This window comes from Manacus vitellinus, unplaced genomic scaffold (genome assembly GCF_001715985.3).
Source record: "Manacus vitellinus isolate BGI_N305 unplaced genomic scaffold, ASM171598v3 scaffold_22_pilon, whole genome shotgun sequence".
In the NCBI taxonomy this organism is placed as follows: domain Eukaryota; kingdom Metazoa; phylum Chordata; class Aves; order Passeriformes; family Pipridae; genus Manacus; species Manacus vitellinus.
In genome coordinates, this window is record NW_021939632.1 from 10,305,896 (window position 1) to 10,333,793 (window position 27,898).

At 34.1% G+C, this 27,898-nt stretch overlaps 1 protein-coding gene across 1 annotated transcript in view; it reads left to right on the top strand.

The window, feature by feature from the left end:
• The window catches only part of PSMD14 (proteasome 26S subunit, non-ATPase 14), a 46,767-nt gene that overhangs the window by 16,112 nt on the left and 2,757 nt on the right, over window positions 1-27,898 (top strand). Inside the window, exons 5-11 of the mRNA XM_018072635.2 lie at window positions 6,634-6,705; window positions 7,038-7,157; window positions 8,258-8,328; window positions 9,283-9,433; window positions 21,218-21,325; window positions 24,474-24,548; window positions 26,893-27,018. Of these exons, the coding sequence (XP_017928124.1) occupies window positions 6,634-6,705; window positions 7,038-7,157; window positions 8,258-8,328; window positions 9,283-9,433; window positions 21,218-21,325; window positions 24,474-24,548; window positions 26,893-27,018 (723 nt within the window). The remainder of the gene's footprint in view (window positions 1-6,633; window positions 6,706-7,037; window positions 7,158-8,257; window positions 8,329-9,282; window positions 9,434-21,217; window positions 21,326-24,473; window positions 24,549-26,892; window positions 27,019-27,898) is intronic.

Below are 27,898 nucleotides of genomic sequence, written 5' to 3' on the forward strand. Positions count from 1 at the left end.
ATGTATGCTTGATTATAATTGGTATAAAAATGGACCTAAACATACAAACTGTTTAGGCATAATGCTAGTTTCAAAGTCTAATCCTGTTGATGTGGATATAACTTCAAAATTGCGTGTGTACTAGCTTGAAAATAGCAATAAAATTTCAAATTACTACTAATTAGTGTGTGATTCACAGTGCAAAGTAATGTATTTTTCCTTTTTTTATGAACTCTCTGATTTTTAATTTTTTTATGACCTCAGTAATTTTTGTCTGTCATGACTGATCATGTTAACTTCCTGTACTGCAGAAAATGCAATATGTGGCTTCTAGTGCTTGTCATGGCAAAGTTGCTAGAACCAGAGATCCAGGAGTATGGTTTACTCCCTTTGCTGCTTCTACTGATGGAACATGAGTTGGTAATTTCTATAAGTGTATTGTCTCAGTACAGGAAAAAATTATTCCACAATCCAAATTCTGTTTAGATTTTTAGGCTTAGCAATGTGTAAAAAGCACTATGCTGATCTAAGACATCTTCTATTAAAATTTATATCAATATATAACCAGGTTGTACCACTTAGTGACAAAGGGCAAGTAGAGAAGAGCAGTGGTACTCTGGTGAACTTCTAAGGTCTTATTATCACTAATACCTCTGCACTCATGCTCATGCTTGTGTCCTCTCTGCAGGTAGTATTCTGGAATGGGTTTTTTTCCCTCATACCAAACTATACACACACAGTTGAATTTACCTCCATAAAATTGTAGTTTTAAGATTTCTTTGTGTTCTGATCCTTCCACGCATCCTTTAATGTGATAAATTACTATTTTACAATGATTGTCCTTGCATTAATACCTCAGTTGCCTTTATCCTCCTTACCTACATAATAAAATGTCATCTTTACCTGAAACACTTGTTCTGGAGGAGGTAGAGAAGGGAAATGAAGAAAAAGTGTGGGGTGAATGCTTATTTAAATTCAAAAGTAATGCAAGGGTTTTTTTTCTTGTTTTTTTTTTTTTTAGTTAATCTTTCTCAATTGTATTTGGATATAACAGCTGAAAATACGTATTGAAAGGGTTAAGTCGGCATGAAAGAATTCATTTCCACTTTAATGACCTAGCCTTGCTGGGTTAGGACGATGGGGAACATGATTCTGACTTGTACTCCTATTGCCAATTAACACCTCCTATAACAGGTTGCCTCAGCTAGTCATTGAAGCAGAGGCAGTAGAAATAGTTTACATGCAGCTTGTTTTTCACACTAGTTGTTTAATACTCACAAAATTAAAGTATTAAAAGGTTCTTTCTTACCTTACTGGGAAAGAAAGAAAACACTATAGTAGTCATAGTTTGCTTGTGTGTCCTATGTTCATGTTTAAATTGTTCCAATTGCAAAAATAAATTGGGAAAAAAGTAGTAAAGATTGTGGCAGTTCTTATATTTTACACAGTAATATGGTTTTTGGTGCATTAAAGCTAAGATGTGCTCTACAGTACTTTAGTTTGCTGCCTTTGGCTTTTTATTACAGTTGCCCCTGCAAAACTGAGTTTCTTTGAAACAGCAGTGATGTATTTCAAAATCATCTTTTGTGCTGTTAGCATGACACCAGAGCAGTGTTTAAGATCCATTTAAACAATGGAAAGTGTATCCATTTCTGGACTATTTCTCAGTTGCTTGTGTAATTAATCAAGTCCACCTTCTATACCTATTTGAATAAATGTAAAATAGTACAAATAAAGAGCAGTGCTCTAAAGTGACACTTTAGTTCACATTTAATAATAAAATTGGCTAAATAATTGATATCGGTTCACACTAAGAGAAAGGTGAAGTAATATACCTAAAAGTGTTAACAAATTTGCTAAAAGGCCTGAGTAGATAACACTTCAAGGCGTTAGTTTTTATCCTGTTAGAATGGCAAATGCCTTTAACACTTAGTCAACAAGGGCTGCCCAAGTAAAGGGCTGCTTTTTATATTGGATCATTTCTTTAACTCTTTGAAGCAAAAATAGTATCATGCATAATTTATATTACAGTTTAATTTTCTGTTCATAACTTGCATGTGATTCTTTTTCCATTACAAGTTGTACTGAAAAAAAAAGTAAAAACGTATTTGAATAGTGCTAACTTAATTTTATCAATTATTATTGAACTTGGGATTCTGCCATTCTAAACAAAAACAAACCCAGAGTTTGGTTGGGTTTTATGAGATGGCTGGCCATCAGGCAGCTCATTTCACTGGCTGACAGCATGTATAGTTGATTCAGAATAAACGTCCATTTTCAGTAAGTAGCATATAACAGTATTGTCTAAGAGCAGTTTTTTAATTTTAATAATTACTGTATCCAGCTTATACAGGCATGCTTGGGAAAAAGAGTGTTCAATATTCCTTGCAGTTTCCAAATCTGATTTTTCTCCAGTTCCCTGAGAAATAATCCAATAAACCTGCATTTGCTGTTTTGCATTGAGATGGACAGTCTTCCAAAACTGTGCTAGTGGGGTCTGTCCTTTGAATACCATAATGTAACCAAAAATACCAGCGGATCTTTTGCACTGTAGATACAAATGCTTTCTTGTTTGGGTTCCTGACACCAGTTAATTTAATTTGGTACTCTGCTTCATAAGGATGGTGCTTCTTTGTTAAAGTTGGCAGGCAGTGAAGTTTATGAACAGTGGTAGTAGCACATGCTGTGGAGGGTCAGTGTAAAATACTTGCCTCCATGTAGAGATTAACTAATAAAGTCTTTCTTCCTCTTTTCTTGATGAAAGAAATGCATAAACTTCTGTGAAAGACTAGCAGAAACAGACCAAAGAAGTCTCAAAGCATATAACTCATAGCTAACTCCCACATACTGTGTAACTAACATGCAGAAGCTTGGGCTGTCACTCCAGGGCTATGTTAGATTATCAGCCATTTGTGGAAAGGAAGGTGATCCGAGATGGCAGTAAATTGGTTCCAGTTTCCAAATATCTGTTTTTTCAAATGGTATCATCTAAAGTAAAGTAAACTACCTGGAAGACCCAAGATCTATTCTGTTGGTTTTAGTTATTGAACCTCTAAAGGTTTTATGTTAAGAATTTGATGAACTTTGCCTTTATCATTTTCTGTAGAAGTACAAATGTGTAATTATAGTATTTTATGTGGCAGTTTATCTTTGGTAGAAAAATAATGCGAAACTTGACGTATGGATCATTTCAGTATTCCTTTGAGCAGTTCATTCTAATCTGTATTCAAAACAAAGGAAGGAATATTAACATGAAAATTAATACACATAATTGGTGTGGTGCAATGATGAGTTTCCTTTTCCCATAATTTAGCTAGTAATTAAAATCTATAAGGAGAACAGAGCAGACGGAAAGGAGATAGTGAGGTCACACAAAAGAAACATCAGTGACCAAGGACATACTGAGTATGTGCTGTATTTTTATGAGATGACTGAGACTTAATAAACCTGCACTGTATACCACCATTAGCTAATTTTTATGAGTTCAGGTAAAGTGGTTGAACTGCATGATAAGAGTGAAAGCTGATCTTTAATATTTTTACTGTCTCATGGCACATGCTTAAAGTGGAGCAGTGAAGTTTGCAATTGATACCTCCTAACGTGGTTGTTTATATATATATATATTTAAACACATTTAGTGTGCAAAATCATTCTCAGTGAATACTATGGCTTAAAAAAACCCAAAACAAGCTAGCAGAAGCTAAGCAAGTTGATTTACACCAATGAAGCATTCTTTTATGAATTAGCAACATTTCCTATGCTGAAAATAGTTGACTATCAGTGCTGGCAACTGGCAAGAGGACTTCTAACATAAATTTTGAATACAGAAATTGATGAAGTCCCTCTTCTGGACCATCACCAAGATAAATGAGCCTTTGGAAGCTCCAAGGAATATAGAAATCATAAGGAAATATTAGGAATTAATACAGTAGGGTTATACCCTGCTTTAGTTCCTACCTTCACTTAAACTAAAGGTGATTTATTTGCCATGTTACAGAAACAAAATGTATTAATGTTTGTCTTTGTTTCCTCCCCATAAGTGGTGAATCTCCTGACTGATTTTAAAATCAGAAAAGTTATGAAGAATAAGCTCTTACAGGTTGTGACACGGGCATCTGTACAGGGGACAGAGACGTGATTAATGCCTCAGCTGCAAGACGGGTGTCAGTGTGATCTTAACACACACTAGAGATTCCATCAAGGAGAACCTATTTGAGAACCATAGTCTGTAGAGTAAACTTCAGTTTAAGCTCCTGATTTTTGAGAAGCTGGTCTCAATCAAACAGCAACATTTGCCTTCCAGAAATCATAAAATTACTTATGCTAGTTTGTGGGATTTTTTCTATTATGCTGTTCTCTATTTTAAAAAATACTGAATGGTGCAATGGGATAGTTGCTTACAGTGAAATGTTAAATAAAATCTGGAACAAATGTAGAATGTGTATGGTGATCACAGCATGGGTATTATTGTTCTTCCTAAAGCAGAAGGTTACTGAGTTTGTATTTTTACTCTCACTTCAGACCGTCTCTGGTCTAGAACTGGTAGAAAATTGGGAGAGCTTTATGTATGAAAAAAGTTGTTAACGAACTGGAAAGTTACTTTTAAAATTAAAACTCAGTTTATCTGGGCTTTATTCTTGGCAGTGATTGTGGAAACTTGAATCTTCATGCTTTCCAAATTCTAAGTGAACGTTTCAAAGTGAATCATTAGAATAGACTTAAAGCAGGAGAGAGATGGTTAAAAAAGTAATCTGACATTCTTATGGAGGAAAAAACATAGGAACAGCATCAGAAAATGATTGGGCATTTGAAGCTTTACCAGTCAAACAATTTAATTGTAGAAAGTTTGGTATAAGTGATTCAGATGCTCTGTGCATCTGGTTCTGTGAAATGTTCTGAGGAACTGCTCATAGAGTTTTTCAGCATGAGTGCTAGAGGAGCACTTCTCCACTGGAGCATCTCACTGTTGGCCTAGGGCTATACCAGGCTTTTGATGAAGGGGTGGGGTTGATGCAAAATAGACCTTTGGTGAGAATACTATAGAAGGTGAAAAGTTAAAACTGCTGGAAGATTGCTGAAAAGGCCAGAGTGACAGAGGAATTAGCAATGAGTAGTAAGAAGTGAGGAAGAGCACATATCAAGAGGTGATGATCAGCAATATCCAAGTTGGAAATAAAGGTTTGAAGCTATTATGAAGCAGTTACGGTTGCCACGGATCCATGCATGTATGTAAGTTTCAAAATACAAAGACTGGATTCAAAATATAAAAGTTGGATCTGGAATTAATAGAGAAAGTATTCATTGACGTTAGGGAGGGAAAAAAACCCCAAACTGAATTTTCTTATTGTCTGTATTCTGAAGACTAGATGTCATTTGTCTGTGTATGAAAAAATGGAAGTATGCAGAAAAGACAATTACTGTACAAATGCAATATTTTGATTACTTAAGTACCTGGTTTTATCTTCAGGAGGTAATGGCATGCGTTGATTGCTTTCTTCTATTTGTTGTCATGTGGATACACATTGTACTGAATTTCCTCTTACAGGGAAATATCTAGAATTTATTTGAAACTTCTCCTTTTTTCCCCCAATTTTGCTTATAACTCTGGAATCAAAGTTCTAAATCTGTAAAATGTTTGTGTAAAAGCACCAGTTTTCCTCTTTTAGCTTAATCTGGAGTATCTTTTTTATTTACCATACTCCCTAGTGTTGTTTTGTTGCCTTTCTAAGTTTACATCACTTCATGCAGAAGTAACCAGTGTCTTTTCAGCAGAAATTTGTTGTACACAATTTCATAATAAATTAGTGAACGTGCTCTTAATTGACTGTAATGAGGTATGCTGTTATGGAATTCTGTATATAAGAGCAGCAGCATCATTTCTTTTGCTCCTTGAGAAAGGGACATTTAAACTGCTACCTCCTGTGTTTTTCATTTTCAGCAGTACACAGAACCTGTTTCAACCAATCATTCACACCTGGGACAGTTGTGCTAATTTTTGAATAACTACTCATAAGGCAAAGAGCAAAGTATTTTGTTCACAGCTTTTCCACCTAGGGATCAGAGGTCCATTTTTTCTCTCACTGTACCGGTGTATCTGCAAAGTACTCCCATAGCCTTTATCTGCAAGTCCTCTTTAGCTGAAAGCTGATGAAGCAAAGGGAAATTGCTGTTTGTGTTGCTGCCAGTTAATCATGCTAGCCCAGCAACATTTACATTCACACCACTGTAAGAAACACATAGTTAATTGGAGAAGTGGCCATATTTTACAGCTGACGAAGGTTTGCATTGCAGCAAGGCTGACTAATGGAAACTTATCTGACTCAGCCTGAATGGCTTGTAACAGGTTTGTACCCAGTGCAATACTTGCCAGTTTTATATTTGACTGATTGTGATAAGATTGCTCTTTAGACTGTGTACTTTTGGGTGAGGGAGGTGACCTTTTACAAAATATGTTAGTGAAGAAAGGTGCTGTAAAGAAGTGTTTGGGGTTTGGGTGTACTTTTTTTTTTTGTTTGTAACAACTATATCTAACCCACAAAGTCACAATTATACATGCATTTTTCTGTAAGTTTTGTAATATGGAAAACAAAAGAAAATGTTTCGAAATTGCAGAATAACAATGGTGGAGAAAATAATTATTTATTCTTTTCATAGGGACCACCAACAGATGCTCCTGCAGTTGATACAGCAGAACAGGTTTATATCTCTTCCCTTGCACTGCTGAAAGTAAGTGTTCTGTGCATACTGTGCATACTGTGTCTGAGTATAGTGCTGGAGATAGAGCACCTGGCAGCTGTCCAAAGTTTATGGACGTGTGTTCCCTAGGTGCTGGTCAGACTAATTTTAAAAATAAATTAATGCTGATTGGAACACTCAGAAACTTACTTCAATTAGTTCTGCTTTATTGGCTTTGCTTTTACTATTTTATAGTTCATTACAGTTTCCAAGTGTGCTACAAGTTGCAAATTAACTATAGATCAACAAAGGCTGAAAGAACTACCTCAAATCAAACTTGAGTCTCCTGTTAAACATATGGTGTCATTTGGTCTTGATTCCAGATGTTGAAGCATGGTCGTGCTGGTGTCCCTATGGAAGTCATGGGTCTGATGCTTGGAGAATTTGTTGATGATTATACTGTGAGAGTGATTGATGTTTTTGCAATGCCACAGTCTGGAACGGTGAGTTCTTTGCATCTATACCTTGATAGTTTTGTTTGTTTGTTTGTTTTTTTCCTTATGGTAAATTTATTTTTGGAAAGCTTCTTGTGCTTTACCTCTGATGCAATCTGAAGGTATAATCTGTGAGTTATAGTTCAAACAAGTCAAATGGATTTAAGGGTTTCAGTAAACGAAAAAAAATTAGTAGAAACTTTTTTTTGGCAAAGTCTAGTACTTAAGTGGGTATATCAATATATGCAGATGTTATGTTCTTATGTAGTATAAATATATTGGTAGTACATGACTTATAAGATTTATAAATTGATAACTTTCAGAACTCATATACTGTGAGCCAGGGGAAGGATTCAAAATTTAAAATGTTTGATTAGAAGCATATCATGTGCTTAACTGTGATGGTGCTATAGATACACTTCAAACTAGATATGCTTCAAACTTGCTCTCTTTGACAGATCTTAGTGGCATGTCTCTTAAATGATATTTTTGTGATGTGAAAAAATTATGTATTTTAATTTTGAGTAAGAATATCCGTTTTATAAAGAGATTAAAGAGTTGAGTCAAGGGGCATAACTGGGGTTTATGATGCTTTATTTTGTGTAACTAGAATGAAATGTTCTTAAAAGAAGCAATGGCATCCCTTTGTAACTCAGAGCTGCACATCAATTAAATTTTCAAATTCTTTTGTCCTGAATTAATTCTATACCTGTGCATAATATAAAAATCTGCATAAAGCCAATATGTAATATTAATCTTGAATAAAACCTGTAGAGCTAAACTTGTGAGAAACAACAGACCACTGTTTGCAGAGCAAACAGAGGGGGAAAAGATAAATTCCTGTGCCTATTTAATCATGTTTACTCATTGTAGAGATTACTTACATAGCAATTCAAAATCTTCTTTCAGTATTTTAAGAATCACATTGAAATACATTTCTAAAAATTGTATTTTGCATTTAAGGGAGTTCTGTCATGTAGTACTGGAATATTCAGGTTGCCTTTTTAAAAAGATACTTATAAATATTTTTTTGTGTGGAAAGTAACAAGTCAAAAGATAATATTGCTTTATGTACAACTACTATGATTTTTGTCTGTCTTTTGAATCAGGGTGTCAGTGTGGAAGCAGTGGATCCTGTATTTCAAGCAAAAATGTTGGATATGCTGAAACAGACAGGAAGGTAAGTCAGTATAAAGAGGGCTGTTGGTAACAAATACTCCCTGCATGGTTTTTAGAAGAAACAGCTGGCTTTCTGCAAAACTAGGGGCTATTAATAATGTTTAAAAATAAATAATTGGCCCAGAAATTAGGTGAGTAGCATGTAATTCTTTTCTTGCATTTCAATTGTCAGGAGACTGTCACTCCTGTTAAATCTACAGCTTTGATTATTGCACAGAAAGATTAGAATGCTGCTCAGTTTAGTTTAGGTGATTACTACACAGTACCTGCTTAAAAAATTGATTTTTTTATTTAACCCTTTAAGTAATATTTTAAAAAATTAGGAAGATGTAGCTTTTTCATGAGCAATTTTAGTGAAAAGAAAGGGAAAATAATTTTGTAAAAGATCCTAGTATTTAAACAAATTTTTATTTTACTCCTACCTCTCAACAGTTGTCGTCTGCTTGGTCAAATTCTTTTACTGTGGGAAAAACTTCAAAATTAATGTTAGCAAAAGGCTCAGCAGCTGAACAGAACAGTGCAAATTGCTTTTTGACTGAGTTCCTAGTTCTACTGCTGGTTTAATTGATATTTAATCCTTTCCCACCGTTGGTTCCCGTTGTCCATGTCTGAAATGGACTTTCTGCCATGAAAATTCAACCTTCGATGCCAAGGAGTTAAAGAGTAGATATTTACTCAAGTGCTGAAAGGGTAAAAACTGGTTCAGGGAAGGTGTGGTAACAGGGTGAAAAACTGAAAGCATGATCTACCACTGCTAATTTGTATCCCTTAATGATAACCCTCTTTTGTCTCATTTATTCATGTCCATGTTTTCACCATACTATGGTGAGTAATTTAAATATTACCAATGGTGTTTTGTTCACAGCTCATTGTAATTTATGCCCTGATATATTCCTATTTCTTCTTGTGATACATGTTTATATTTTTAAGAATCTCAATGTCCTCTTTGTTTCAGACCTGAGATGGTAGTTGGTTGGTATCATAGTCATCCTGGCTTTGGCTGTTGGTTGTCTGGTGTAGATATCAATACCCAGCAGAGCTTTGAGGCCTTATCAGAAAGAGCTGTTGCTGTGGTGGTGGATCCCATTCAGAGTGTAAAAGGAAAGGTATAGTAGGCTTGCTTTTTATTTTTAAGGCACTTCAGTAAGATTTAATATAGAAGCACTGTAAATATGTGTAAGTTCTTGATTTTTGGAGGCCTATACTGTATTAAAAAAATAAAAATTTAAAAAACCCCACCTCATTGTAAATGAAAATATCATTTCTAATTTATTCCTCATCTTACATCAGTAGTCCTTAAACAGGAAGTCTTTGATATTGTTAGTACACATAACCAATCATAATCCTCTCTTAATATTTTGCTATTCAGGTGTCACTCAACAGGTTTGCCACTAATAATCCAAGTATACATTGTTTTATATGTTACATTTTAGCTACAAAATCTAAGATCAGTTACTAACAGATTGGAAAAGGTTCAGCCCCTTAACATGAGTACTAGGAAGGCATTGATTTACAGGCGTTGCATATGATGGTTTTTAGTATAATTTCTATTCCAAATGTTTTGGGCAATAAAACTTCACAGAGTAGTTGATATCAAGCATTTGAGTGTGCAGATAAATTATTAAGTATGTTAAATTATTATGAAAAGAGATTAACTTGCAAAGCATATTGGGTTATAGTTGTCCTTTGTTGAAATCTCTTTTGTTCTTGTTTAGTTCTCTTTTTATTTCTTTCTAGCCCCATATGCCATTTTCCTATTTCCTGCCTCATGACAGCAGGGAGCAGCTCTATTATCACCTTCACAGAGCTGTCTGCAAATGTGAGAGGCAATTCGATTTTGCTCAACCACAGGGAGAGTGGATTAGAAAAACTACAGAACGTACAGAAATTGGCTAGGTGGTTTACTGCTTTAAAATACTGCTGAGGTGTTTTGTTTGAGCATGCACTCCCATTGTATTGTAGAATAATTATTGAAATGCATCATGATATATAGGGATGATTTTCATGTAAATTTATAAATATTTTAAAAGTGTTCATCTTCTATAAAGCCATAGTATCATATTTCGTGTGAGGCAGATCCTATTAAAGCTACTAAACACTATGGGTTCCCTTAATTTCATAATAGAATGTTCTGAAGCTACAGTTGCATTTTCAGTTGGGGTTTTTTTAATTCTGATTTTTATAGCAAATATGTTTATGTAACAGGCAGTTGAAAAGTTAATAGCTTCTTTTCGTTTGGAAGCTATTAGACATCTGAATCAATTTTGTTCCTTTTTAAATTGCATAAAGAGTAGAAGAAAATACAGGTACTCTGGGGAAAAAAAAAGATGCAGTAGAATGTTTAATTATTCCTGACTTATTTTTCCTACAACTTTTTCCCTTTGCTTTTTCTTATTTTCCCACTCCAATAGAAATATTGAAATAAGATTCCTTTTATTTTGTCAAAATATAATAGTCAGGACTAGTACTAGTGATTAATTTAGACCTCATTACCTATTAAATCCATTAAGAAGAAAAGCCTCCCAGTAAGTCACATACTTGCTCACTAAGTGCTTCTTTTTTAAATAATTTTGTTGCCACTGTCGCTTGACTTAGATGTCTATTTTTGAGATCTTTGATCACTTCAAGAAAGTAATCTTTAACATATTTATTTTGAATGTGAATAAATTTTTGTCCATCTAAACTTTTCTCAGTTACAGCTGCTGTTAGGGCATTGCTGCCAGTACTTGAGATTACTGGAAGTCTTGTAATGTTTGTTTTTCATGCACGTTTTTTAGTTGCTACAGTCAGATTAAATTACATTCTCAGGTTTTGCATTACAAAAAATTAACATCTGTCATATTCCTGGCAAGTGCATCCTTTAAAGCTTAGAAATAAAAAGAATAACCCAAATTATGATTACCTTTTTTAAATAACTTCTTGATTTGGAAGACTGTGGAATATGTATGACTTTTATGATCCTGGTTGGCAAGATCACTTACATTAAACTATTTTCAGATTTTAGATGAACCGAGAGAAGAACAGCTACATTAAAGTTAAAGGGGTTTTCTTAGGCCAGGTTTGAGTGTTTCGTGTGCATGTCTAGGTTATTATGGCATCCAGTGCCTCTTCGTATGTTAGACAGCTCAAGCTAAGCCTATGCCAGGGAATTATCTATGTTTGTTAGTACCAGCAAAAGAAGAACCACTTGCAGAGGTAATTTTGCTGGTATAGTAGCCACCATACTGGTGGCTTTAGCTGCATGAGTCCAGGTTCATTATACCTTATACTAGCATGTCTATCTGGCAAAAAATTAGAGTGAACGTGCAGCATAGAGAATTTTAATATGGTTTTTTTGACTGAGATTAGATCTATTTGAAAGCAAAGTCCAAAATAACACATTAGCTACTTTTAGACCTGCCTCGGGGCAGGTCCATGCCCATGTAAATTGGTGTGGCTTATGGTCACTGAAGCTGTCATGGTTGCACTAGTGAAGAATAACTGGGTTATTGTCATGTGTCAGGAAGTTGCAGTGAATTCGGATGAGGAACCTCAGGTTCACCTTGACTAGCTAAAACATTAAAAAGCAGTTTGCCCTGTTACTGGTAAAAAATGAAATGTTGTTCTTTGTTAACTGCCTCATCTGCATACATGTGTTCCAGATACCTCGTAGGACAGGGATGTATGATTGCAGTTTTAAGATAAGAATACCTGTAATTCTCATCAGTTAAAAAAAAATAAAAGTCATTTTATGTCTTAAAACCAATGAGCAAAAATAAAAAGTCACAAAAAATCCTTGTATAAAAATAAAATCTCTTATAGAGATCTGTAGATTAAATGCGAACTGCTTTAATGACCAGTTTAGGACTGGGATATTTCTACATTAATATAGTGGGACATGTGAAGGACAAGTAATTTTAAATACTGATCTTACTATTCTACATACTCTTGCACACAAAGTACGTTTTTTCATGACTGTGTGCCATATATTGCAATATTTAGGCTAATAATGTTCTAGTTGTCTGTAAAATAAATTCACAACAGATCAGTGGTTTTAACTGAAGGTCAATGTTATCAGAACCCAGAGAGAAAAAGCTTTATTTTGACTTTTTTTTAAAAATTGATTTCTATGAATGAAATCAAAGTAAACATGCTGGAATATGGCCAGTGGGGCAGCCTGGCTAGTTGTTGCTTCATCTTATACTTACTAGTAAACCTTTCTTTTATCCCCTCCAGTTTTCTAGTCTGTGCAATGGAAGTTGTAATACATATTTAGAGTATTCCACAGAAGTAATAATTTCATTAAAGATCTGGAATAATGCTAAATATTGACATTTCATATTTATTTCCAACATACATTTTGAAATGTCTGTATGGAAAACCATATACCTTTGCCAAATGTTAAAAATAAATGTGTTTTTTGGACCTTAACATAGCAGCTGTTCTTCACCTCTTAAGGAAAATATAACTAAAGTAAACCAAAAGCATTAACTTACCGTGTTGCATTTGTCCTATTAAATTTTTTAAAAAACATTTTCTGTTTTGAACTGTTTTAAACTTTGGATCTTTATTATAAGAAAGTCACCATTTAAAATGGTTTTTTGAGGCAGTTCATTGGTTTCCCTTGATTAATAATTGCTGGCATAAGGATCAGTCAAATATCCAAAATTGTCAGAAGTCCATTTTGTATATCTGAGAAGCTTGTTGGCACTTGTGGTGTTTAGTAGGATATGTAGCAAAATCTCTTATTCATACAGCAAACTTTCATTACTGTTAAAGCATAATTTTTCCTAACAAGACACTATCAGAAATATTTGTAGGAAGGTCTGTTGGTTTATGGCAAAATTCTTTTTTTTAATTGTTTGCTGAGGAAAATATTTATCTTTGCAATAACTTTTTTGTAAATTCTACTTCAGTCACCTTCTGACAGATAAAACCGAATATTCTATGCATCTTAATCTAGTGCTTAAACCAGATGCTGCCACTTTGATGAAAGAGTTTTGCTACGGTACTTTATCCTTATCTTAATCTCGGTCCCAAAGTAAAAGGAGAAAAAACAGGTACATTTGGGTAGCCCAGTAAATCAAAATAATTCCAGTTGAGAATGATCTCTGTAGATCATCTAGTCCAACCTTGTGCTGCACACAGTGTCAACGTTCAGTTCAGACCGGCTCACTTAGGATTTTATCCACTTGAGTCTTGAGATTCAACAACCTCATAGCAATACCTGTTCCAATACTTTATTATTCTTGCAGTTGTTTTTTTCCCCTTGTGTGCATACAGTCAGCAGCTCCCCTTTTCGGTTTATTACTGCTGTCTCCTGCCACATACATCATTGAAGAACCTTGCTCTGGGGTTCTGTAATCTAAAACCATTTTGTGCATGCAGTTTCTTTTCATTGGAAGTTGAAAATTACTTTCTTTTGTTCAGTTTATGAGATCTCTAGAATTTTATCCTAAAAGGAGTAACAGATGTGCTGAACTTTGTAATCTGTTCTTTTACTAATTTTTAAAGTGTGGGAAAAAAATTACCATGCTCCTAGAAGCCCCAAAGAGTGACAGTTATACCTTGTGTTAAAAAAAAAAAAGGCATTATTTGTCCTAAAATAGCTATTATCTGAAGAGAGAGAAAGATAAATGCTGGTTTTATCCTTACAAACAAATGAAGACCTGAGGAGAACTGAATGACTTGTTTTGGCGACCTCTTCCCCTTTTTTGTCCATTGGTACTTGTAAATCTATGTGACAACCTGTGTGTAGTTAGTCATGTACATGAACATTACGGTTTTGTTAATACCTGATTTCAGTTTTTAACTCTTCAAAGTAATAGATGATCATTTTGTTGAGTGCTGATCATAAGAATAGTGATTTGCAAGTAGTTTTAATCTCTTCTGCTACTTTTACTTTCCAGTTTAGATTAAATTGTCTGTACCTTACAGTGTCTCAGATTGGTGACTTCCTTGGAGATAGGCGACTGAACTCTTTTTCTGAGACAGTTTTGTGCTGCAGATCCTCCCAGTTTATCAAGACAAATATGTATGTGAATGGTTTCATAACTTGGTAGTTACTTGCTACTTGTCTAAAACAGTAAAACCAATAGTGATTTAACAATTACTTTTCTGACTGTTGAAATTACCATCTAGCTTCAAGATTTTCTTCAGCTGAACATAAGTCTTACACAAGTTTTCTGAAAGATTGCGTGTTTTCAGACCTCCATTCTTTTATCAGAGTGCTATTATTTTTCTTTTGAACTTGTTGTTTTCCCTTTGTTGTTTGAATTGACCACAGGATTGAAAGAGACTTTGTTTTTTAAGAAGGCAGGAAAAAAGCAATCCTTAAAATGAGATGTGTGCAGACACTAGTGCAATGCCTGAAATTCAAAATAGCTCATTAAGAATTAAGTTTGTGAGGACTTTAAATATACCCAACTCCCCCTTCCCACTTCTTGCATTTTTCTTGATCTTTACTGTAATAAATCTTCACTAGACACAAGTGAATTCAACAGTCTTTAGGGTTCTGCTTGAAATTATTCATTAAAATAACCAAACAAAACAGTAAATTGTCTGTATTGTCACTACTGCTTTGGAGACGTCTGTTTATTGTGGATTATTATGCAGATATCATTTTACAAAAAAATGTATTTTAAAACATGATACCTACAAGTTTATGTCAGAATCTTTTATACTTGGAACAACTTTCAGTATTAGATCTGGATTTGCTAATACTTTTCTATTGTAAAGTGAAAAATTCTAAAATAGATAACATAAATATGTAATTTTGATTGAAATATTGAGAGTACACTGAACATTTTGCACAGTGTATAGTACATTTAGATACTGTCACAATACTGTGCTATTTCTTACCATTGACTGGACAGAAACATTTTAGTTTGATCTAGACAGGAACCAAATTTCAATAGGAGTCTGATTTGGAAAGTAAGAAAACTGTATGTTTGTCCTGGGTTTGATCACTGTTGATTCAGTAAAGATTGATGTTTGTTTTCCTGGAGAATTACATTTGTAAGAGATGAATTACATCTACACTACAGTACATCTACACTTGGTGTTTTGAGTTCAGGGTGTTTTTCTACACCTCAGTATAAACTAAAGTTTTATTACTGCCAGTGTACCACTGTTTTATTACTGTTTAGTTTGAAAACCAGCATTTTTTAATAGTTGTACCTATTCAGAATAACATATTTTGCATGTTTTACTTTCTAATTTTTTAATAGAATGCCAGGATTGTTAATATCAATGCTAATGTTCTAAAAATTTTTGTGCAATGTCCTTTGGACTTGCTATGATGTAATTAACTAATGTATGTTCACCTACTAAAGCATTTACATAGGTTACTTCAGTTCATGCCCTTCCTTAAAACAGAAAGTTCCAAGAAGACTTTGTTGAAAAGTATTAAATGTTTAATTTCCTTTTGCGGTGGTGGATGTGGAATAGTCCATTTATCTTCATTAAGGCTTATAGCTTTAAAACTTGTGGCTCTGCTACTTGGGAGTTATGGATGCATGCCCTCACTTGTCAAGATAAATGTATTATACTGAGTTCTCTTCCCCTTCCAGTATGGATATTGAAGTTGTACTGCAGATTTGACCACAAGTAAACAATTCTCTAAGGATAGAGAAGGAAAATGCACATACTCCCAGGAATATGTTTTCCAGAGCTAAAATTGACATTTTATAAATAATTTCCATGTTGCAAACTTCAGACTCACAATCACAGCAATTCAGTGATATGCATTTGGCATGAGTCAGTTTCAGTTCTTAGTGCTTTTCATTGGAAATGGCATAAAAAGTAAGATTTCTTTGAATTTTTTATGTTGTGGGCTTGCAGGGGACAGAAGATGTTCTTCACTTGTAGTTGTCTAACAGTGCATGGCAGCATAAATAACGAAATGGTCATAAACCCGAGCTGCACTTCTCAGGTCACATGTTCCATTTCATTTTTAAAGAATCTAGAAACAAACTAAGCAGTTGATAACAGGTCAGTTGCAGGTGATAAAAGAGATTTTAGATGGGACATTACTTCTTCTTCCACACCTGGCATAACCACATTATATCCTTTGCAGTTGTCTTTAAGCGCTGGTATGTTTGTTCATAAACATATGGCATAAACAATACATCACTATCTGAATTCAAGGACACAATGCATTTTTAAAGATAGTCACCATATGCCATAGATTCCTCACTGGAAAAATATTGATGTTAGAATTTTTTTAAATTTAAACAATAAAGGCTGACTTATTCCTAACTGAAGTTTACCATTAAAATATAGTGGGTCTTGAAAAACAGGACTATTTCATTCAGTATTGTTCAGAGATTTGATATTGGAGGGATTTAAGAATCAAGTGTGTAAAATACTCTTGAATTTATCTTATTTTTCTTTCAAATACCCCATGAAATTATGAAGACTGTTTTAGAAAAAGTGGTAATATATATATATATCACATTCACACTTTCAGAAGAAGCTAAAAGAAGTCTGGCACTAAACATCTTAAATTTTAATCAAACCATTATTTTTAATAACTGTGCAGACTATAAGAGGCCAGATTTTTATCTAGTTAGCAGTTGAGGAGTCCAGTGCTTGTCTTAGACTGTGAGTAACTTCGAATCATATTAATTATAGCTGTGCTGAAATTTACAAGATAATTGTAAATTTTGTTTCTAAAAATACATTATATGGACTGTTGATCCCAGGCGAATGCTAAAAAAATACTGTATAGTTATTGTTTTTTAGATTATTATGCATTTTGAAGCTAAGACAGATGTACAAAAAGATGCAGTTTTTATTTTGTATTGGCAGCTTCCAAATATTTAGTATCTATTTCCAAGAGCTGCAATTAGTAAAGCATCCATGGTACTGAAATCCACACATCCCACAAGCTAATTATATTTGCAAGGTCAGATTGAATACATATTTTCAGAAAAATAAAGGGTTATATAAATGTGTCTTCTACTTGGCTGTTATATCACAGTTTGTTGATCTGGAGTATAATGTGTACAATTCACAAATTTGTCTGATAACAGAAAGTGGTGTGTGATTGTGTTTATTTTACTAACCAGTATATTCACAGCAATCACTTCCAAATATCTCTCCAGTAAAGATGTGTTAATTACAAAACAGACAAGGTCTTCTATTATATTAAAGCTACTAACAAGAAGACAGCAGGAATCACACATGTAAATAGCATCATCAACCCCTATTTTAGTCCTCTGTTTTGATCTGTGAGTTGCGCATAGACCAAAGGTGCTATTAAAGACTCAGTATATGAAATAGGCAGCATTATATGAACAAAATTTATTCAACAAGAAAACAGACCTTTAACATGAATTTAACAAGCCTGAGAAATTATAAACTCTCATATGCTGCAGATTCATGCAGTGATAATAAACAAAAAAGGAAAGTAAGAGGTTTCCTTAAGCTAGCCAAACTGCTAATGGTTTTGTTATAAGCTGTCTGCTGTTGAAATGACCTCTGAAAAGTCTGAAGACACTTACACAAGGAAAAATTAAATGGTCAGAGTGGTGAAAGAGTTGCACAATGGAAGTGCATTAAAAAAAAAGAATCTACCTTCATATTTCTGGAAAACATCCCCGTGGCATAGACTTTTGTTCAACTTTTTAATGTCTTTTCAGAAAGGGAATTTAGCTTGAAGCTTGGAAACTGGAGTTTTTACTAAAAGATACATGCTGCATTAGGTAATTCAAGTGCAATGAAAGCTTAAAATTTTTGGTTGGGAAATAATGACTTCTTACTAACAAAAATCTAAGAAACTGAGTCGGGGGTTATACTGCTTTTAATTAATCCTTAGAATTTCTTTGTTCCAAATACTGTGTCAAAGTTTCCATTGTAGAATATGGGGTGACCGTGTTTCTGTCATTGCATCATGCTGTACTTTGAAATACACAAACGTAGAGATGAGACTTCAGCTTGTACACACCTCCAAGTGCTCACTGGGGCTTTTTTCTTGGATCTTACTGTGGCATAATTAACACCTACTTCACCCATTGCTCATTAGTACACTGGACATTAATGAGTCTATTTTTTTTTATGTAATCCGCTAAAGGTGGGACTGATTTATGCTCACTGTGAAAAAAGCAATTGCATTTCATAGAAATGAATATGTAGGATTTATTGTTGTATTTATGTTTTTATTGCGTATTAGGTCTATATTTAGCCTTCAGGTTGCTGAGCATGTTAGTTTCTTTAAGATGGTTGCTATAGTGATAGCAGCAAATTCCTTTAATCTTAGTGTAGTTAAAGTATTTAGTTCCCATTGGTCATTACAGTGCAACTGAGATGAAAAATATCATTTGCTCACATACTTTTTGTACCCCTCTGAGATTGTAGGAATTGCAGTTTTATCCCTTTTAAAATCATAACATTTGCGATTTGTGGGTTTAATTTTTCATACCACATTCTGTTAGATTTCTGTTTGTTCTACTTTGGAAATACTTTCATGTCATTCCTTCAGGAGGACGGATAGAAAGTACAGTATTTTCCCAAACAGATAGTACCTGAAACGTATCGGAAGTTACTTCAGGTCAGGATTAAGATGCTAGAGTAAAATTCAGTATCGCTTGGAAATATTTTAGCAACTCATTCTCGTATTTTAATGTGAAATTTGACTAATCTTGAGAACACTAACTGAAATGTTGAATTTTCTTAATGAAACAAAATTAAATAATTTTTTTTATTTTGGTTTCTCCTTCTGTTTTACATGACTAAAGTCCCAAAAGAAATCCATGCTGGATGATGCCATTCTTTTTGGATAAGCTCAACATTGTCTAGTGAAGCTCTTCATTAAACTGAGATCTAAAAGTGTGGCCATTAGTTATAAAGCAGCTCCTTGTCATTCTAGTATACTGCCAAGTTCATGTTCTTGCTCCTTAGGGTAAATTTTTGCTCTCTTGGGGTTTTTTTCCCCTTATATAACTAGTCTTGGGAGAACCTGTGTGGATTTCTTTTTTACTTTGCTTGACTTTTTAATTTATACTGCCTGTTTGTTATGGTCGGGCATTTCCAGGTGTTCATAAATTAGAGCATCTGGTTAAAATGGAATACAGAGATATATACAAAAGCTTATCCACAAGTGTTTTGAGATAGAGAAAAATCTGATAGTACTAAAAAAGGAAAAAAAAACCCAGAGTTACTTTGTACGTTACAAGAAAGAGTGTATAGATATATAGAAACTGTTTCAGATATTTTTGAGAATTAAATACTTTTAAATGTAATTCTTTTTTTTTAGCATTGGTGTCAGATAGCATGCTTCTGCTGCATATTAAATCTGAATTGTGAGGTTTTTTGTCCAGAAAAAAAATATCACTGTCAACTCACTTTAATTGGGTCACGACATTTTTAATAAGATCATTTTTGGAAGGTTTTCTGCATGCAGTTTTAAGACATGACACATGCAGATGGATCTGGCCAGCAGCTGAGAGTCCAGGCAACAGCCCATAGTGGCACCCAGTCACTCAACACCACTGTCTCAACTGGGTCTCAGAAGTAAATACAACAGGTGATAAGTTGGTGGGCTTTTTCAGTTTACACTTGATAATTTATTTTATTATAAATACTTGCTGGTTCACTTTATTTCCTAATGACCTCAATATTTTTCTTGTAATCTTAAAACCTGCATATGTAGTTATTATTATTTGTGTAAATGGAGAGGAAAATGCTGGAACAAGGTAGGAGACTCGATGTCACTTTCTCTGAAGACTTTTAGTGACAGTGGTTGATTTCTTGTTTGCACAACATAAAATATTTGGTTCAAATCTAATTCCTCAAAATACCAAACCAGCCATATAAATGAATCTGTTGTTGCCCAACTCACAGTATAAAGATGAAGAGAATAAAATTATAGAAAAGCTGTTAAAAGGAGATTTAAATTATTTAGTTTATTGAACTAGAGTAACTCTTCACACATATGCAGACAAGATGCCTGCAAAGTCTGTCTGGTACTGTTTTGTGGAGGTACAAGGCTGTACGTGCACTGGTATGGTAAAAGTCTGGAACCTAAACAAGAATTCTTATCTTGCAGTTATAAACCTGTAATGGTGAGGATCCAGTGAGAGTGGGTTTGTGTGTATTGTTTGTACGTCCTTAGGTCTGTTTCACCTCATATAGGTGTTGGATAGGGGTGTGGTGATTATTGTATGGGACCGGGAAATTCTGTTTCGAAAAATTTTTGCAGACAAATCCAGCACAGGACAGAGTAAGAATCAGTGATGGGCTTACTTTATTTGTAATGAAATAGCACTGAATGCTACCTACTGTGTACCTTTAAATCATAAATGACCTTGATTTTCTTTTACTCTGTTTTTCACTCGTGAGCATGACACTGACAAGGACTTTTTAATCCATCAGACAGTTTATAGACCCTTTCGTAGTCACAAGAAGCAAAAAGCATCTGACTAGAAGGGAATACATGGGGCAAGTTCCTTGCTGGCTATAATTTTGTTGTCATTTCAAGTATTGTGGTAGTATAATTGATGTGACAGGACTGGGCTTTAGACTTGGTCCCTTAGCTTGTGCTCACTTTCAGTTTTAGTCTCTCTCTGTCATTCATTTTGATTGGATAAGATTTAGGTGACAAACATATGCATAGCTTTGAAGCTTAGAGTAAGGTGTACACAAAATTCAATGTTATATGATGATATAATGTATATAAAACTTGCAGTTCCATGGAAAAGGTAATAATTGGTGTCACCTTACAATACAAGGTAGTGTAGTGTGCTGATCACATAGCCAGCAGGAGGCTCTTTTTTATTAATATTATAATTAAATGATTTTCTGGATAAAGGCCAAAAACAGATGAGAGTTGATTGTGCCTTGTCCACTGTTGCTTGGCTCTATTAGTTGCATTTTATAAAAAGAATTGACTTGACATCTTGTTTTTACAGGTTGTTATTGATGCCTTCAGATTGATCAATGCTAATATGATGGTCTTAGGACATGAACCAAGACAAACAACTTCAAATCTGGGTCACTTAAACAAGCCATCTATCCAGGTAAACCCAATGCTGATAGTCCTGTAAATTTCAAGATTTATTAATTAATTTTGGGGAAAGGTAGCTAAAAACTGTAGGTTACAAATTATTTATTGTTCTCTATAGCATTTTTCCATGCTTTTATAATTGATGGGATTCATCAGTGGAGATATATATGTGAGGGGGTTAAAATTCAGCCCTAAATTAGCTACCTAAGTGGGAATGAATGTATTAAATGTGTACAGCAAATATTCAAGTATAGATTTATGGAAATGCAAACTTTTAGAAGCAACAATTGATGACATAATATGTGATGAAAGATAGTTAGTTTTCAGCCCTGCAATTTAAAAACTGCTGCTTATTAACATCTCAGCTTTAAGATAAGTAACTTAAAGGTAAGTTACTCTCAAGTAAATTGTGGAAGAAGTTCCCTCTTCGTCTTGTCTTTTTACTGTATGTTTTTAGAGATTCTTGCTTATTATGTAATCTAGACTAAACATTGTATTGTGTCTTAAATAATTAATTTCTGATTTTTATGTAATGCAGTAATTTATTGGAAAAATGGTGGAGGAGGATATTCTGTGGATAAAACGAGTGCGTGATTGGCTTCTGCTGTAATGTTTCTTTTGAATACACATTTGTGAAACGTAAATATTCAAAGTTTGATTTCTAAACTTGACTTTCACTAGTAAGACAAAAGTTTTGGTCTTCATCAAAGCAAGACTTTATTTTGAGAAGTAGCTCCTATCCTGAAACAAGTGTTCTCTGGAGCAGTTAATGCTTGTATCCCTGTCGTTCTTCTGCCTCAGTGTTTTTTTCCTTTAAAAACTTGCCTCCCTTACTGTGTATTCTAAAAGGCATGTGTACTTGGAACCGTGAAGCCCAATCCCTGCTTTTTTGTTCCATTACTTGAACAATAGAAGTAATATTTGCTGAATAAAAGTCCAAGAAAAAGACCATACACTAGTCACAGCAGAACTGAAATAAAGGCTGAACTTCTGCTGTAAGAGGACCATCCTTTATGAGGTACTAGACTGCCATACCCCTGTCTTTCAAAAGAGCAGGTTTTTTGTTATTAATGTGTTGAAACCCTTTATTTATAAAAAATGCTAGCAGAAAAAAGTCTTTAAATTAAAGTGTCTACTTCAGGAGGCTCTTTTACTTTTTATTTTTTAATTGGTTAAAACTGCAAATAGTCATGAATAAGAAATAAGGAGCTAGTACTCTTGATTGGATGTAGGCAAGCCCATGCTTGCATGTTTCAGGGCTTTTCTAACTGGGCTTTCCTAGACCATGTGTAATGCTTTCCCTTGGAAACCCCTGTAGTATTGTTCAGCTTCATTATTTTAAGATCACTGTCACTACAGCATGGCATATTTTGGCTGTGGGAGTTTGGGGTTTCTTTTGTTGAAGTGGGTATTTTTTGTTTGTGTTCATTTTTTGCAAGGTGGCAGTGAACTGTTGCAAGTGTCACTGTTAAACTAAAAATCATAGTTTTAAATGACTCTGTTCTTAAAACTGCAAGGGCTCTCACAGTGTTGTGTTGCTTTTATTTTAGGACCATGAATAGAATTCTGACCCAGTTGAGGACAGAAGCAAACTAAATATTTCAGCTAGGCCAGAAGCAGGAATTTCCTTAAAATCTCAGCAATAAGAATAATAGAATAGTTCATGCCTTGACTTTGTTCCTTCCTTTGTGTGTGTGTGTGTGTGTGTGTTTTTTTCTTGTGTTCCCTTATCAACAGCTCTTTTTACAGTTGTTTATTTTTTACATTTGTCCACTCTTTTCAAGAATGGGTTTTGAAAAGGGAGAAGAAAGGAAAGGATAGTGGGAGAAGGCAAAGATATTTGTCAAATTTTAAGAGCTTGAGAAAACTTCCTAAGTATCTCTAATGCACCTGAGTTTAAACACAAACACCAAAATCTCACATGCAATCATTTTGAGTGAGATAAGAAGATGGTAGTGGAAACTACTTACTGCTAATAGTTTCAACTATAAATTACTTGATTGATGGTAAGACCTGTATGTTACAATTTTAATTAGAATAAGTGGACAAGTAATGGTTATCTCTAACTGCTGTTCTCATAAACATAGCTATTCAAGTAGTTTTCTATCTTTGTATATGTGTCTGCAAAAGAAATGTGTTTAAAATGCATGTGAGAACATTTTCAACTTTCATACAGGTAATATTGGAACGCTGAAATGTTAAGTTGTGCAAGATGCAAATGCACATTCATTTTGTATAGCTCTAAAACATATTTAAATATAAATAGGTGGAATGCCTGAAACATAAGAAATACTCACCACTAATTCAGCATATTGTATGTATGATTTATCATATCTCATTTGTAAATGTATACTTCATTTATAAAATTTTATTTGACAATTAGACAATTTTAATTGTGATGAGGATTTATCATAGAATTTTTAACCCCCCCAGATATTAATCCAAATCACCCTTAGGTCATAAATAAAAAAAAAATGCACATAAACAAAATAGAAGATAGATGCATACAGCTATCACTTAACCTAATCTCAGTAGCTCAGGCTGTGATGTACAATTTTAACAAATTGACAAAGGGCATAGTTATAATAAAAAAGTGGTCTTTTTTTAATTTAAAGTTAAAAATTGGTTGTAATATCCAAGGTTGATTTGATGAACATAGTCTAACTGATAACTGAGGTCTTTACTCACTACTTCAGGTATTCTCTCTTTGTGTTGTACCTTTGAGAATGAACTGGGAATATTGACAGTGGTTTTAAATAAATAGATAGCTAATAGTCTTTTGTTTGTAACAGAGCCCAATATTTTAATAGAAGTGATAATCAAATTTATTGAGAGAGGAAGGATTTGAGAGAAATATGATTGTGCATATGTATCGGTCAAATGTTTGCAGGCAGTTACCATTTTTTCTTATTATAGTTGTTGCTGTGTGAAGAAAATCTGTGGTTTAGAAATAGAAAGCATAACTGTCAGTAAATGAACAGTAAAAGAGAAATAGGTCCAGGTATATTTACTTGATACCTGCTTGTTATCTCTGTGTATTTGTTTGTTTGTTTGTTTTTTTATTTGAGTCATGTTTGAAGGTGGTTGTATTTCAATGAGCTTTTCCCTTCTAATATTTCTTCATTTCAGTGGAGATTAAATTTTTCTCCTGAATTTTACAGGCACTAATTCATGGACTAAACAGACATTACTATTCCATCACCATCAACTACAGGAAGAATGAACTAGAACAGAAGGTAATTGTTTCGGGTTTTATTCAGAGGACAGAGAACATTATTCAAATTGTTTAAGATTTTTGGCAATATTCTGATTTCAACTGCTCTTACTTTTCAGTAGTTGTTTTAACTCTCTTGGAGTAGATGGCTTCTCTTGCAGAAAGCACTTGGATATGTAGTCATGATGATGAAACTTTCCAAAACCACATTCTAGTAACCATATAAATAGGTTGATAACACTTTTGTCCATGTATTATGGAGAGTCCTTACGCTGTTCTCTGCACTTAACCGGTTTGTGCAAAGTTTCATATTTTCAGTGATGAAGCTGAAAGACCTACTAGCTGCCTTTCAGCTGGAATTCCTGAAGCTAGGAGCCCATGTTTTCCAAAATGGAATTGTATAACCAAGGGATGTTGGGGTTTTATTTGCTATAGTCACTTCGACAGAAGGTCTTTCAAGTTGATATGAATGGAGCTCCCCAAGACTTTGCTGAATATGAGGAAGTAGTCATGTCTTGCATTTACAGAAGAAATATTATTAAGTGACTTGCAACAAATGTCTTTTACTTTTGCATCAAACTGCCTCAAGCAAAATCTAGCCTGACCATCAGAACCAGGAAGAGAAACCAGGGGCTGGGGATGGGGGGAAAGTAAGGAAAAGAAAGGTTTATTTATCATATACAGAAGTTAATTCTTGAAAAGCCAGATTCTGTCCTCAATTATACCTGTGTATGCTTATAGCCTCATTAGGGTTATAAATTTATCTCATAGCTGAAGTTTATGTAAGATGGTCAGAATAGTTTTTGCACTTAATTTGGACTTTTAGAGAGTTACGAGTAATAATAAGAAAAAAATTAATAATGGAAGAATATGTGTGCAAATCAGGGAGTTAGAGAGAATTTGTGAGATGCACAACTGTTTTTAGGGCAGTATCAGACTTTCAAGACCTCACTGTTACTGAAAAGAATAATGGTTCAACAAAACCAGCTCTCTCAGGAAATATCTGTGAAGCTTCCAGGGGTTATTGTTTCCATTCAAATGCAACAATATGGCAAATCCAATCTTCTCTGAAGTTCCAAGTGTGTATTTTTCTTCATTGGCTTTACATAAGTAAGTTGTTACCTTTGCAAGTGGGAGAATAATCTTGAGCGAGTTAGGAAGACTTTAATCTGTGAGGCAACAACTCTCTCTCACATCTTTCATAAGGCAGCTTCGTACATATCTCAAACCCCCCTCGTGGTGGTGGTGATCTGTTGTCTCCATCTGTGGTAAGAAGAGTACATGCTTCATGTATTAGATTAGGAGCTCATCACACCAAACCATAATTTTAAAATCAAGATAGCCTAGCTAAACTGTCCATATGCAGTTTGCCTACGACTCCTTCTGTCAGTAGCTAAGATCTTGCTAATACAAATTATGACACAAACTTTCAACTCAGTTCATGTGTTTCAAAGCCAGGTTTCTTTGAAAGCTGTACATAGGATGAAACAGGTACTTATATTCAGCTGATAGCAGTTACAGGTTTTACCAGTTCTCAAAGATGTCTAGTAAATGTTTGCAAATGGAAGGTAAACTGAAACTTCTTGCTGAAAGGGTTCTCGCTACAGTCCTCAAGCATTCAGGAGATCGATAAAATATGCTTTCTTTATTCATGAAAATACAGAAATTGCCTTTGTAGCTATTCCTTCACTCTTTCAAGAACGACATCTGTGTCAAGTAAGGCATTTCAAATATTTCTAATAGTGCCTGTGTTTACTACTGTCAAAACTCTACAACACTTTATCATGTTATTAGGGCTGTTTATTTTGTAGGAGGACAAAGACACAAGAAGTCATGCTTTGCTTGCTTAGAAAGTTCACTTCATCATAACTTAGTCAGTTGCATGCATACAGATCAGATAAGTAGTGAATGAATTATTGATTATGAATTTAATCCAAACATTAAAATATTTTTCAGTTTTGTCAGAAGGCAGAAGCTTTAACTATTCCTTATTTGGCAGCTAAAGTATTCACCTTTCTGTTAGCTCTTCTACAATGCTGTTGTGCATTCTCAACCTTCAGCAAAAATACAAAATCCCAGAAAGCAAACCTTCATATTCCTATCAAAGTAAATGTGGCCCAGGTCTCCATGCCTCATTTTCATATTTAGAGTTCAAGAAGTTTGATCTTGAAAAATGTATGCAAAATCTATCATCTACTCTAGCAGAATAGTTGATGATTGTACTTCCTCTATTTAAACATTGACATTGTAAGATCTTTTTTTAAATTATATTATTATTATTATAAATTGGGTTTCTGTCAAAGAGATCTTCATCGTATTGTGAAAGTATTTTCTGATGAATGCTCTAAAGCGGTTTTCTTTTGCAGATGTTGCTAAATTTGCATAAGAAGAGTTGGATGGAAGGTTTGACACTTCAGGACTACAGTGACCATTGCAAACTCAATGAAACAGTAGTGAAGGAGATGTTAGAATTAGCTAAGAATTACAACAAGGTATTCATATCCTATAATGATAGTATAACTGCAGCTGTGTTTATGAAGTGAAAAAATTATTTACTTCATTTCATAAGGAGTTGATCATCACAAATTTTATTCAGAATGACTGTGGTTCTTAGTAATCAACTACATATCATTTCTGTCTGAAGTTGCCTATATTAGCTTTGCCACCCGACTTTTTGCCCTAAGCTGTCAAAGTGTTTAAGTACATAGTTTGCTTTGAAATATGAGTAATCACATCAATTTTGTATTTTTACTTACTGAAGAGAATATAAGATTCCTGTGGATCAAAATAACCAGTTAATCATATTTTTCAATCCTTCAGTCAAGGACTGTTTGATCACTATAGCACAGTAAAGGTTATCTATCTGTATCAGTCCAGTAGATAGATAAATATTTAGAACACATTCCAGAGCCCAATTCAATGTTCTTGTTAGATAAGAAATTTGTTATTGGTGTTGTAAGGAAGAGGAATCACAGCTACTTTTACTGTTTTAATACTGGCACTTAGAAATATTTCTTCGAAATACTTGATCTCAACGAGCACTCTAGGACCAGTAAGCGTTTTTAGTCATTCTTGATGAGTGCTGGGGTTTTTAACTTCTTAGAAGTCCTTAAAACCAAAATTCATTATTATGTTCACTTTTGGTTCTGCTTTACTGGTTTAACTATGTTCAACTATCTTTAACTTTTGATACTACTCATTTCAGATTTTTGCTCAGTAACAGTTTTGTGAATATCTGACAATAAAACCATTCATGAATATTTGCCTTGATCTTTTGCACTAACACTTGGTAATTAAAACCACGTCTGCTGAAAAGCTGAAGTACTTTTCCTTTTGACTTTCTGAAATGTGTTGCTGTTTGATTTTTTTTTT